This window comes from Physeter macrocephalus, chromosome 14 (assembly GCF_002837175.3).
Source record: "Physeter macrocephalus isolate SW-GA chromosome 14, ASM283717v5, whole genome shotgun sequence".
Taxonomy (NCBI): Eukaryota; Metazoa; Chordata; class Mammalia; order Artiodactyla; family Physeteridae; genus Physeter; species Physeter macrocephalus.
In genome coordinates, this window is record NC_041227.1 from 82,432,037 (window position 1) to 82,445,478 (window position 13,442).

At 57.8% G+C, this 13,442-nt stretch overlaps 1 protein-coding gene and 1 long non-coding RNA gene across 6 annotated transcripts in view; one reads left to right on the forward strand and one right to left on the reverse strand.

The window, feature by feature from the left end:
* The window catches only part of LOC102988765 (uncharacterized), a 41,972-nt gene extending 41,708 nt beyond the window's left edge, over positions 1-264 (reverse strand). For 4 of the 5 annotated variants that reach the window (XR_003683240.2, XR_003683238.2, XR_003683239.2 and 1 more), the window contains exon 1: positions 92-264. This is a non-coding gene — a long non-coding RNA (uncharacterized lncRNA). The remainder of the gene's footprint in view (positions 1-91) is intronic. The other variant, XR_002892359.3, reaches the window with a different exon arrangement.
* An 84-nt stretch (positions 265-348) lies between these two features.
* ALDH3A2 (aldehyde dehydrogenase 3 family member A2) overlaps positions 349-13,442 on the forward strand; it is a 17,764-nt gene continuing 4,670 nt past the window's right edge. Inside the window, exons 1-10 of the mRNA XM_007104224.4 lie at positions 349-443; positions 561-721; positions 1,995-2,226; positions 3,003-3,088; positions 4,913-5,121; positions 6,210-6,327; positions 8,026-8,167; positions 10,094-10,260; positions 11,579-11,678; positions 12,527-12,762. Coding sequence (XP_007104286.1) covers positions 569-721; positions 1,995-2,226; positions 3,003-3,088; positions 4,913-5,121; positions 6,210-6,327; positions 8,026-8,167; positions 10,094-10,260; positions 11,579-11,678; positions 12,527-12,762 — 1,443 coding nt within the window. The 5' untranslated portion in view covers positions 349-443; positions 561-568. The remainder of the gene's footprint in view (positions 444-560; positions 722-1,994; positions 2,227-3,002; positions 3,089-4,912; positions 5,122-6,209; positions 6,328-8,025; positions 8,168-10,093; positions 10,261-11,578; positions 11,679-12,526; positions 12,763-13,442) is intronic.

Consider the following 13,442-nt stretch of genomic DNA (forward strand, 5'->3'; position numbering starts at 1 on the left):
GCGGGCAGGGACCTGGGCGGGGGGGGGGCCGGAGAGCGGCTGGTAAAGGGTAAAGGAGGGCGTGGGGGCGGGGCTGCTGAGGGGCACTCACCTAGGCGCCGAGTCCTCGCGGCTCCGAGCTGGAAGGGAGCGGGCCGGGCGGGCCGAGGGGCGCCGCGGCGGAAGGGCGACGCCTCCTGAGCCGCTGGGCGCGGGGCCCGGTCGGCGGGGTCATGACCGCGGGCACAGGCCCCAGCCCGGTCCGGCCCAGCCCAGCCAGCAGCCCCGCCGTCCTCACGCCCCCGCCTGCCGACTCCTAGGGGCGGGGCCCGTGCGGCGTCCGGCCTGCGGAGGTCACGTGGGCCACGCCGGCCAATCGGCGCGCGGCTCGGGGTCGACCCGGGCTCGCAGGGCGGTGGCTGGGCAGTTAGCTGCTGCGGAGCGAGCTCGCCGGTGGGACGGAGGTGCGGCCGGGATCGCTGGGCCCGGGGACGGGGGGCGGGGATGGAGAGGCACCGCCCGGCGGCCCCGCGTCCGGCCCGCTCACCCCCCACGGCGCCCGATCTCCCCTGTCCCCGCAGGACTGGCCATGGAGCGCGAGGTCCAGCGGGTTCGCGCGGCGTTCGGGTCCGGCCGCTCGCGCCCCCTGACGTTCCGGCGGCGGCAGCTTGAGGCCCTGCGCGCGATGGTGCAGGAGCGCGAGAGGGACATCCTGGCGGCCATCGCCGCCGACCTGAGCAAGGTGCGCCCCCGGGACCTGCGCTGCACGGCCTGCCCCTTTTCCGCGGGCAGCTGGGGCCCTTTCCCTTCCCCTGGATTTGGGTCATTCGTCCGCTGCGTGTATTGCAGGCCTCTTCTTCCGAGTCGGAAGGAAGTTGTCTTTTAACTTTGCGGTTTCTTATGCAGACACAGGGTTTTGCCTGTCGTCGTTGCGCTCAGATTTCCCTCTATGATGTTAGGTGTCAGATCTGTGCACCCGCGAGTCACCCGGGGACCTTGTTACGATGCAAACAATGCTTCACTGGGTCTGGGGGGAGGGGCTGTGAGAGCCCGAGTTTTTGTAAGAAGCTCCCAGGTGATGTACCAAGCTGCCCTGTTTTGGAACCACGCTTTGAGTAGCAAGGTCTTGGGGGAGTGTTTCGGGTTTAAAAATAGTCCCCTATGTTTTATAACACTGTTGTTACCATTTTGTTTTTAATTTTTCTCTTCCTTTTAGGGGTAACAAGGCCTTGCTCTGGCTTTGCCAGGCTCCTTCGGCCCCTCCCCGCCAGAAGATTATTTTGAGGGGTAGTAACATCAGTATTAAGAACAGGCACTCTAAAGCTTCCTGTATACCACTTTTGGTGGAGAGGGGCTGTGATATCAAATAGCCAAGGTGGATTTAAGTAAGATGCCCAAAAAAGTCTGATTCATTCACTCCACAGCATTTCTGAGGGTGTATATATAGGATTACTAAAGAAGTACAATAAATTCCTTGCCCTTGAGGGCTTTAAGTTTGGTTGGGAAACAAAACAGGCACAGATAAAGTGGGACTATAGTTTTAAGCCAGCGTATTAAGGCTGAAATGTTAAGATATAGGGGAAAGCATAATGACTATGGTTTATAAAGTGTGATCAAGGCACACCATTATTAATTAGGGAAGTCTTCATGAAAGAGTTAACGTTTAAGCCTGACTTTAAATGGCTTGGATCAGTAAAGAAGGATTTAAAGGGATTGACTATATTAAGAAGGGAATTACCAAGTCCTTACTGTGGGCTTGGAGGACACACAGGAATCTGCATGGCAAACCAGCTAGTCTGACAGGTGTGCCTGTCCTGATGCCTTTTTTTTTTTTTTTTTTGCATTGCCATACGGCTTAGTTCCCCGACCGGGGATCAAACCCGTGTCCCCTGCAGTGGAAGCACAGAGCCCTAACTACTGGACCGTCAGGGAATAATTCCCTGGCCCGATGCTTCTGACATTCAGGGCCAAGTGTGTCATACCCACAAAGGTTAACTGTGACCATCTTGTAACAGAGTGAATTCAACGCGTACAGTCAAGAAGTCATCACCGTGCTTGGGGAAATTGATCTCGTGCTGGAGAAGCTTCCTGAATGGGCGGCTGCTAAACCAGCTCAGAAGAACCTGCTCACCATGCTGGACGAGGCCTACGTCCAGCCAGAGCCCCTGGGAGTCGTGCTGATTATCGGAGCCTGGAACTACCCCTTTGTCCTCACCATCCAGCCTCTGATAGGAGCCATCGCTGCAGGTCTGGTGTCAGCTCCCGTCCTTAAGCTGTCTTCGAGAAGCGTATTCTCTGAAACTGGTTGTACATTAAGGATAGTGGTTAGTTAAATGCATTTGCTGTGGTGGCTTGCCTTGGTTTACACCAGCAGTGTATTGAGAATTCATAAACGTTATTATTATTTGTTCAGTGGGCTCCAGAGATTTGTGGGGTGGCTGCTTTTTGGAGCCCTGGAGAATGAACCTGTGCGGGTGTAGAGGCAGGCGCGAGTCCACAGGCCCAGGTGTGGAGTCGGACGTCCAGAGCGTCACGTGGTTTCAGTCGCTGCCTCTGGCTTTGGATGAACCAGTTGATTCTGTCTGACCCCTTTCTTCTTTCAAATTAGGGCTCTGTGAGTAATGCTTGCTTGGGTCTACAGCAAATGCCGAGGGATTCATTTCTCAGTTAACCAGGATCCAGACCAACAGCTTTATGTTGGCAAAGCTCGTTTGGGCAATAATCCCAGGGCAAAAGGAAAATCCAAGGGTGGGAGTGAGAACAGTGAGAGAAGGCCAGAGGCCTGGGGGAGCCTGGCTGGGGCCTCTCGTCAAGGACCTGCGTGGTGGGCACCGAGGAGTTAGCCTTTGGGAGCGAGGCAGTGAGACGAGCGCTCACGCTTGTGCTGAGGAAGGCAGAGCGCAGAGCCAGAAGTAACCAGAGGAGTTCACCCTCAGCCTGCGCTCCCCACGGGAGCACCGTCTCGTGGATGCTAGAATCCCTCAAGCGCTAGACAACCTTGTCCTGCTTTTTGCTTTGTTTAGGAAATGCTGTGATTCTCAAGCCTTCTGAAGTCAGTGAAAATACAGCCAAGGTCTTGGCTGAGCTCCTCCCTCAGTACTTAGACCAGGTAAGAGGGCCTTGCCCCCTCTCTGGCCCGTCTGTCCGTCTGGCGCGTCTGTCCGTCTGGCCCGTCTGTCCGTCTGGCGCGTCTGTCCGTCTGGCCCGTCTGGCGCGTCTGTCCGTCTGGCCCGTCTGTCCGTCTGGCCCGTCTGTCTGTCTGTCGTGGGGGACACACTCTGCTCTTCATGCTGGCTTGCGTCATTGGTGGTCAGGCCTCCACACTCATTTTCCCTCAGCCTCCCACGTCTGGCTTGACAAGAGAAGTTAAGTTCCAAAAAAACCGTGGAATAGTTCAGCTATGGTAGTTACACAGTTTGGTCAGGCCCGTGGCTTTTTCGGCACCCCTGCTCTTAACAAAGCCTCCGCTGCCATTTGGCATTGCGAATTAACCTTTGATCTGACATGATTTTAGGGGTATCCCTTTAGTGAGTTATTTAATGAGGGACTGGTACCGTGCTGGGTGCTCTTCATGAGGTACCGTTACGTGAGCGCACGTCTACATTTAAACGGGCATGTTTGTGGCCTGAAAACTACGGAAGGAAAAAGGCCTCCTGACCCAGAGCGTGGACCCTCGCTCAGAGTTACAGTGCTGGCATTTAAGAGTATCGGAAGCTGGGACGTCCCCGGCGGTCCAGTGGTTAAGACTTCGCCTTCCGATGTAGGGGGCGCGGGTCCGATCCCTGGTCGGGGAGCTGGGATCCCGCGTGCCTTGCGGTCAAAAAACCAAAACGAAAAACGGAAGCAATATCATAACAAATTCAATACAGACTTTGTAAATGGTCCACATCAAAAAAAAGAAAAGGGTATCGCCAGCTGTGGAGAAAAGACGATCTCTGAAGCGGAGGTCTGGTGCCCCCCGTGGAGGAGATTGTGGCGCCACGTGAACGGGGGCCGTCAGCTCCGCGGGGAGGAGGCCTCGGTGCGCGCCGCGCCGGGGACACGCAGCTGTGCAGCTTCCCGCCTGTGGTCGGCCGCGCTTTCTGACAGCAGTCTACGGGCCAGCTCCGGCTCTGGGAGGAGCCGTGCCCCCCGTGTTGGCTTATCCCTGCCACGGCGGCCACAGAGCAGTGTTGTCCCAGGGCCTGGGGAACCCGGTGCAGAAGGGCGGTGAAGGCAGCGAGGGAGGGCAGATGCTTCACTGTCCCACTCTGCCCGGACGCGGGTCGTCATTCTGGCCCTGCCTCACTTGGCTTGCTGGGGCCCAAACACACAGGCTCTGCGGATTCAGGCAGAGGCAGAGCTGAAGCTGGAAACACCTGTCGGGCCGTTGAGCTGTGAGCCGAGATGGAGGGGAAACGCGAGCCCCACCAGCCGGCTTGGGCTCGGTGCCCCGCCGCTGCCCTTCACGCCGTTACTGTGCTCTCTCGGGCGATAGCTGCGGACGGCCGCGCGGTGCACGTGAGGGTTCGGCGCGAAGCCCTGTGACGTCCCCCCGTCACAAGAGGAGGCTGAGGCTCGCAGGCGTCGGGCGGCCGCCAGCAGGCACATAAGCTAGAGGATGACGGGGCGCGGGTGCAGCCCGGACCTGCCCCCGGAAGCGCTCCCCTGCCGGCCTTGGCACACGTTCGGGCGGCAGTTACTCGGTTCCCCCCGTGGCCTGAGCCCCACGCTGAGCCGAGTGCAGAGAGGACGTGCGGGTGGACGCGCCTGGGGCCTGTCCTGTGGCCACCGACAGCGGCCACGTTCCCACGACCCTCCCCTCGCCCGGCCCCCGTCTTGTGGTTTCCCGGGGCCAGTCTCCACCGTTTGCTGGTTTCGTTGAATGTTACGCGTTTACGTCAGACAAGAGGATTCCTTCGGTGATGCAAGTGTTTGTCTTTCTTTCTTTAAGGACCTGTACGCGGTTGTTAATGGTGGCATCGAGGAAACCACGGAGCTTCTGAAGCAGAGATTTGACCACATTCTCTATACGGGAAACACCGCTGTGGGAAAAATTGTCATGGAAGCCGCCGCCAAGCATCTGACCCCGGTGACCCTTGAACTGGGAGGGAAGAGTCCGTGTTACGTTGACAAAGACTGTGACCTGGACGTCGCCTGCAGGTGAGACTGGTTATCTGGACTCCCCCGGCCGGCTGGCACGCCCCCCGTACCTCCTCGCTAGGCATCGCAGGTTGATGTCCTCACAGGGACCAGAACTCGTTCACGAACCCCGCCCTGGTGCCACAGCCGGAGGAGATGAACACAAGGTTGTGACATGACACGGTTGCCCTCGGGATGAGGAAGAGCTATTTCTGTTCTCTAGATAATAGACCTGGCAAGAAGTTTTACTGTTCTGCTGGTAGCCGATCCAGGAAGTAGATAATGCCAAGGATCCTGTGTGCCTAATAAAGTCTTTAAATTTCCAAAGAAAGGGCATTATGCTGATCTCTTAACTGAGTTCCTTTCTTGATAAAACCAATAATTCTCCACTCTTAACTGAGAATAATGGCGTCTTGCATCTGAGAGCCAGAAGACGCAAGGCTGCGGGTTGTCTCCGCTAAATCAGTTCGGCTAACAGGAAGCGCCCAAACCCACAGCTGACTGTGCTGGCATGGCGCGCCCCTCCCTCCCTTCAGGCAAGGGGAGCGGGGTGGGGCGCAGGGAGCGTTGGCCGGGCTCCGGGTTGCCTCTGTAATAGACGTCTGCTTGCTGGCACAGGGGACCCCGGTTCGTGGGTTGCCGTCCGAGCCCGGGCGCAGCGTCCCAGATCGGGGAGGGCTTCTGGTCGTGCCTGTACCTGGCATCTTGCAGCAGGACGAAGCCACAGCAGGAGACGTGGTGTCTGTGGAACCCCTGTCCTCCCAGATGTCCCCTTGGCCGGGGTGGGAGGAGGAGGAGGAGGGTGTCAGGAGGCTGTTTTTCTCTTTTCCTGCCGCAGGCAGTGGCTTCCCTGTGTATAAAGTACTGTTTCTCATGCACCGGCATGACGCTTTCCCTGCTTTGTAGAATCGTCTACGCCAATTGAAAATGCATTCTCAGTTCCAACCAACCGATTTAGAGATGAGTTTTCAAAACAGTTTTTTAAGCAAGATTACCAAATACGTTTATGTACTAGTAATCTTGACAGCTAGCTGAAAAACACTCAGACAGCGCCGAAGCGTGTGACAGCTGCGTGGGGACTGAACTCTGGCTGCTGGTGCTTTTTCCAGACGCATCACCTGGGGCAAGTACATGAACTGCGGCCAGACCTGCATCGCCCCCGACTACGTGCTCTGCGAGCCGTCCCTCCAGGACCTGATCGTGCGGAAGGTGAAGGAGGCCGTGAAGGTTCGTGTTTCCCACCTCTGGGTCCACTGGTCTCATTGGGATACAGAGTGAAATCAGGTGTTTGCAGGGGGCGTCGCCCCCCCCCCACACACACCCAGGAACATTCCAGGAGCACGTGACTGAACTAATTTCCTGGCTAATGAAAAGTGCTCTCGTAGAACGTGGTAGCAGGGTGAGATTGGTGCTACACACGCTGACACTGTCTAGTTGACCTGTGGATGGCACAACCGGTTAGGTGTAGAACGGGCCTTAAAGAAAAGGCTCAGTAGCTATTGTGTGGTTTGGGGAGAACGTCGCGAGGCCCCTGCGGTGTGGCCAAGGCCCTCTCGCCGCAGCTGCGGCGATCAAGGTTCTCGGCTCTCGGCTGTGCCAGCGGTTTCGAGAGGCCAGCGGTTTCCAGGAGTGTGCACTCTTGACGCGGCCGTCAGTCTTTGAGGGCGTTTCAAATGGCCATCTCTAGCGAGGGGACCAAGGAAGGCTACACGGTGGTGTCCTGAGCTGAGCCAGAAGGAACGTAGGACTGGGACTGGAGGAAAGGAAGGGATGAGGCTGTGACAGTTCAGCGGTGGGAGCCCCCTGGGTGGAGAAATTATTGAAACGACCATTGTTCACTCGCCGGGTGCTGACCGAGCCCTGAAAGGAAGGCTCCGGAACACCCAGGAGCGACGTAGGTGAGCAGCAAGGTGACGTGGAAGTTGGACGTTAGTGGCGGGACCGCGATGGGGCCGGACAAGGAGAGCGTGAAAGGGGAGCTTGGCCCGACTCTGGGAAGACCCTGGGGTCGCAGGGGACGTGCTCGGGTGAGAGTGGTAAGGAACTGGGTTTCCAGGAGGCAGGTGTTCTCTCGTCTCCCTGGTTCTCCACTGGGGTTCACTAGGAGCCGTTTAAGGAAAGCTTCCAGTCCTCCCCCTCCGAAGACTGTGGTTCAGCTGGGCTGGGGTCTCCAGGTGATTCTGAGGTGCGGCCAGCACTGCAAACCACTCCTGTGGCTCCGGCGTTGGGGCCCAAGAACAGGCATTGCAACACGCTGCCCGGGAGCTCCCTACCTCCCGGGTTCGAGGCGGGTGCGGGGGCTGGTCAGCGCTCAGTACCGCTGCAGAGTAGGCTGAGAGCTCCCGCGGGGCTTGACTGCCTGGCTTCTGAGGCTCTCTTAACTCTGGTTGATTTACCAAAACTGTGTTTTGATCTTTTGAGTGGTTTCACGGTTATCTGTGACTGGTGGAAGTTCCAGTGCGGAGAAGACCTAACACGAGGAAATAGCGCAAAGCTCAGCAAACCCTTTCTGCGAAAGGGGAAAAACACACGCGGTCAGTGTTTTAGGCTTTGCAGGTCACAGGGCCTCTGCCACCACCACCCGGCTCCTCGCAGGACAGCAGCCAGAGCTGATAGGCAAGCGCACGTGTGGCCCTGACATGGGGCGAGACCCCCCTACTTGCTCTGTGTCCACCCCCAGGAGGGACCCATGCCAACCCCCCGAAACCGTGGAAAATGGGAGACTTGTGTCTGTGTGTGTGCTTTAACTCCTGTCCTTGACCTGCCAAAGAGCTTAGTCTTACTACTGTTAAAGGACTTGGGGGCTGGGGGGTTGGATTCTGTGAGGATACAAAACCAGATTTGGGGCCATGGTGAATTTTATAATTATTAAAGAAATTAAAATATGGGTCTTTGGTGACAACTAGATACTACTGTTTTAAACAGGAATTTTATGGAGAAAATATAAAAGAATCCCCCGACTATGAAAGGATCATCAATCTTCGTCATTTTCAGAGGATACGAAGTTTGCTTGAAGGACAAAGGATAGCTTTTGGTGGGGAGACCGATGAGGCCACACGCTACATAGGTAATGGAGACTCATCTCGTCCTGTAGGGAGGGGTAACTTAACAGTTTTTATTGACACTCTTTACCGACACTGAATAAACTATTAGGTATAGAGTGTGTAATAAGCTATTAAATACTGCTTTCTGGTATACTGATTTGTTACAAGCGAGTTAAAGATGATTTTATATACGTATACGCTGAGTAACTCTATTTAGTTGTTTGTATTTACACACGTATTTTATCTAATTTTTTCTGCCTGGCAACCTTGAGAAGCAGAACCAGACTCTGTAATTATTTCCAGCTTATGGCTGGGAAAACAGCCCAGAGAGGGAAATAGCTCAGCCACAGTTGCACAGCTAGCCAACAGCAGTACCGTTCCAGAAAGAATGTTTTCACCTATCACGCTTGACCTCGTTATTTACCTTCTTATCGTGTTCTTTCTTTTTTTGCCATGAGTATGTATCACTTTTGAATTTTAAACACACTTACCTAAAATAACACCTCAGATGAGAGAAGAATCACGCATGGGGACTTCCCTGGCGGCGCAGTGGTTAAGAACCCGCCTGCCAACGCAGGGGACACGGGTCTGAGCCCTGGTCCGGGAAGATCCCACATGCCGCGGAGCAGCTAAGCCCGTGCGCCACAACTACTGAGCCTGCGCTCTAGAGCCCGCGAGCCACAACTACTGAGCCCGCGCGCCTACAGCCCGCGCTCCGCAACAAGCGAAGCCACCGCAACGAGAAGCCCGCGCGCCGCAACAAAGAGGAGCCCCCGCTCGCCGCAACTAGAGAAAGCCCGCGCGCAGCAACGAAGACCCGACGCAGCCAAAAATAAATAAATAAACTTATTTAAAAAAAAAAAAAAAAAGATCACACGTGAAGTTGGCGAAAAAGCTGCTCCACACATCTTTTTACCTGTTTCCTCTCATCATCACCCCAAACCCCAGCTTTTCAAAAAACAGAACTGAAGGGACTTAAACAGTACGGAGAAAAGTATGCTCTCGGCCTGTTGGTTCAGTGTCTCCGTAACACGCCCAGGGCCGCGGGGGTTCAGCTTTGGGTCGCGCCGGCCCAGCACGTTGACTGCCTGCCTCTGCCCATCAGTGGTGAGCGGGCAGGTCGGCCGTGATTAGCTCAGACTCGCTAGGAGCTTCCCCCGACCTGGTCAGGGTCACCTCACCTAAGCGCGTGGCTCCGCAGAGGGGGATGGACACCCCTGTGGCCCAGGGAAGCTGCGGGCGGCGGATCTGAGGCAGCGGCTTCTGTACCCCTGGGCGTGCTGGAGGGAGCCGTCCCGTGCCATGCCTCCAGGACAAGCTGGTCGTAACCGTGGGTGGAGGCGAGAGCACGCTTGTTCCGTCAGGCGTCTTCCCCTGTAGTCGACCCCCCAGCCCGTCCGCGGGGTCTCCCCGAGCACCGCGGCTTGGGGACTTCTTGGTGTGGACACTGGACACCCCACAAAGCTCCTCAGGATCCATGTCGTCCTCCTGTCTGCGTCTTTCCCCGGAGTGGACGGAACGCTGCGATAAGGCTTAGGGAATCCCACCATTTCATTACATTTTCTGACCCTGACGCGGTTGTGATCAAGATCAAAGCGATCACAGGCCGGAACGCACTTCTGTTAAGAAGCTGTACTGGTTTGATCCACCGAGCGGCCCTCTGTGCTCCCAGGAAGGCCTGTCCACAGAAAGACGTAGGAATGTGGTGCTGAACAGGGTTAAACATGCATAGGATTTACTCAAGCCTGTATCTCCCCCTGGGTTTGCACGAGGATCCCCCATGCACACGCGTGGAGATGTAATATTCGCACGGTTCACCCACGTACTTGGGACTTGTCTCAGTAGATGACACCTGGGTGGGAGTGGGGAAGGGTGGGTGACCCAGTGAGCAAGACGTGACGTGAGAGTTTGGCATTTCTGTCTTCCGCTTGAGCGTTTTCATTTTTCAGCCCCAACGATACTCACTGATGTGGATCCTGAAACCAAAGTGATGCAAGAAGAAATTTTTGGACCGATTCTTCCAATAGTGCCGGTGGAGAATGCAGATGAAGCCATACGATTCATAAATGAACGCGAGAAGCCCCTGGCTTTCTACGTGTTTTCTCGTAACACTAAGGTAAACTTCCCAGCGTGCAGCTCGCTCTCAGAAGCCAGGCTCCTCCTCTGCCGTAAAGCAAATGCTGATTATTTCGCCTGACGCCAGAGTCCCCCAGTCCTGGGTAATGAGGCCCTGGGGTTATGGCTGTGACCCTTCCCTCACTCCCTGGGGTCAGAGCTGAGTCTTCGGGGCGAGTGTCACAAGCCTGGTGACTCACAGTCACCTGCCGCGTCGCTGGGAGACGTCTGAACGTCAGCACCGGAAGCGCTCCTGCTGTTGACCCATAGGGCGTCCTGTGGTAGAGCCCCGTCTCACCCACGCGGCGTCCGCGGCCTGCAGGGCAGTGTCTCTGGTGCTGCTGAGGGAGGTGCTTGGGAAGCCTCGGACTTGGCTTTCTCCAGCCACGTGGCTTTGTGGTTGGAGCGGTGCTGCCGTCCCAGCCGGGCCGGCAGACCATACGCCACCCCAGGCCCAGCAGCCCCGCTGGCGCTCTCCACGCGGCCCGTCCGTATGCACCTCGAGGTGACTGGCTGCTGCCAGGGGACAGTGGCCTCAAGGTGGGCCAGTAGGCCAGGAGCCTCTGAAGAAAGGGGAAAACTCGGAAGGGAGGGTGCAGCCAGGTGAGGTCGAGGAGTTCCCACAGCAGGTGTTTTCTGCAGAGCCTCTGCCGGGGCCATGCAGGGGGTCTCGGGGCAGCTTCTAGAGCTGGCGGTGCTGGCGCCGCACCGATCTCTACAGACCGTCCAGGGAGACCGGACGTGCGGGGCTCAGCTAGGAACGGCTTAGTGGCACACAGCGGTCTGACGGTTGAAATGACCACAGGCAGTGGTGGACGGAGGGGAAGCCGCGGTCTGCGGCCCAGGCGCGGGGCGGCGGGTCAGGCTCGGTCCCACGGTCGGCAGTGACCTTTGCTGCAGAGGACTTGGTGGGTCAGCAGCCAGGGCAGGTGACATTTACCAGTCCAGCGTCATCGTGCCCATTCAGGTTCTGGGCCAACCAGCGATTTCCTTCAAAACTAGGATGCTACCTCTGGAATCCTGAATGTTTTTTACGTTTCATAGAAACGAAATGATACCTGCTAAGCACACGCTATCCTTTAAAGCAGAGGTAGAAAGAGAAATATTAACAGTTTTTAAAGCCTGGAATATAGCCTCAACCACCCCTGGTAAGAAAGGCCCTGGCTGTGGTCCCGGGGGTCCAGCGCTGGGGTGTGCCCGCGTGTGCGGGCCCAACTCCTCAGGTCACCTGGGTCTCGCTCACTGCCCCCAGCCTCGAGGAGGATGTGGGTCCCAGGCCGGGCGACTGACCCGGAGCCTCTGTTGCTTCTCGTCCTCAGCTCATCAAGCGGATGATCGACAGGACGTCCAGCGGGGGCGTCACGGGCAACGACGTCATCATGCACTTCATGCTCAGCTCCCTGCCCTTCGGAGGCGTGGGTGAGGCCCCGCCCCCCGTCGACGCCCCCGCAGGCCGCTGCCCGGGGCCCACCTCTGACCCGCCCCCCGCTCGGCATCCCCAGTCTCTGATGACTGTCCTTGCGTCGCTTCACTGCTTTATGGATCTTCTCCCAGATTCGGGGCATTTCTTAGGCCAAAACTCAGGTCTCAGTTGCACTGATAAATGCCCTCTGTCCTTTATCGAATGAGGTAGCACATGACAGGCTCACGGCGCCAGGAGCAGACAGCAGCCAAGGGCTTGAACGTCCCTTTGCTTTTGGGGGATAAAGGGGCAAAACCAAACAAAACACTGTAGAAAGTTACAAGGGAAAATGTAGTAACCTCCGAGGCATAAACACGGTTAATGTTTTGGCTTGTCGTTCAGATTTTTTTTCCTTAAAATGCATGTCTCTTGATACACATCACAGAGTCTCCCTGCAGCTTCAGCCGTCACCTAAGTGGCGCCCCAGCGGCCCGGCCCCAGTAAGCTGCGTGCCGGGTGCCTTGTGCCACCCGCTTGTCTGCCCGGCTCGCGTGACCAGGCAGAGACGTGAGCACGGCCGCGGAGCACAGGTCTGAGGGGCCTGTTACCACCCGGCCGCTTGACCCCGCTGTCCTGGCCTCGGTCACCTTCCAGGAGGCTGAGGGGGCCGCGGCTCGGGCACGTGCGGCGCACGGAGTGGACCGCTGGGGTCCCGCTCGGGCCCTGCGCAGCCCCCTCTCCCTCCGGGAGGACGTCCCGGAAGGAGCCCCGCGCGCTGGTGGAGGGGTGCGGCCGGGGCGCCGCGTGCACGGGAGGAGGGCCGTCGCCCACAGCGGAGCCCGTCTCGTCTCTCCCTTTATTTCAGGGTCCAGCGGGATGGGAGCGTATCACGGAAAGCACAGTTTCGACACCTTTTCGCATCAGCGCCCCTGTTTATTAAAAAGCCTAAAGCGAGAGGGCGCAAACAAACTCCGGTACCCTCCCAACAGCCAGTCGAAGGTGGACTGGGCGAAACTGTTCTTGCTGAAGCGGTTCAACAAGGGCAGACTCGGCCTTCTCCTGCTAACCCTCCTGGGTGTCCTGGTGGCGGCGCTCATGAAGGTGAGTCCCCGGCGCCCGCGCCCGGCGCCCGGCACCCGGCCCGCCGGGGCGCCTCCTGCGTCTCGGGGGCGCCTCCGATCTTTAAGTCAGCTCTCTCCTATTAACTTCCAGGGCCTCAGGCCAGGGAGCTTCAGGCTGCCGGGCCCCCTGCTTTTCTGGGCGTCCCTGGCCGCCTTCGTGCTCCGGCGGCAGGGGCCGTCCAGCCCACAGGCCTCAGTCCTTACGGGGGGCGTGTGGCAGGCTCTGGCCTGAGAGTTTAAAGCCCCGTCGAGCGAGCTGCCTGACCCTCTGATCCTCTTGCTGTTGGTGCCTCGGCGCCAGTCTGGTTCCTGGGCGTGCCTGGAGGTGGAGGACCGCGCCCAGGGACGGGGACGGGGCTGGTGGGGAAGCAGCTGTGCTGGGGGAAGCTGGCCTGCAGCGTTGCTCTCTGGTGACCGGCCGTTCCGGGCGGGGACTTGCTAAGAGACCCTCGTGACAGCCAGCGTCCAAGGACGGTCCGTATCCTTGGGGCGAAGCCAGATTCAAGCATCTAAATTTTTTTTTTTTTTTTTTTTTTTTTTGCGGTACGCGGGCCTCTCACTGTTGTGGCCTCTCCCGTTGCGGAGCACAGGCTCCGGACGCGCAGGCCCAGCGGCCACGGCTCACGGGCCCAGCCGCTCCACGGCACGTGGGATCCTCCC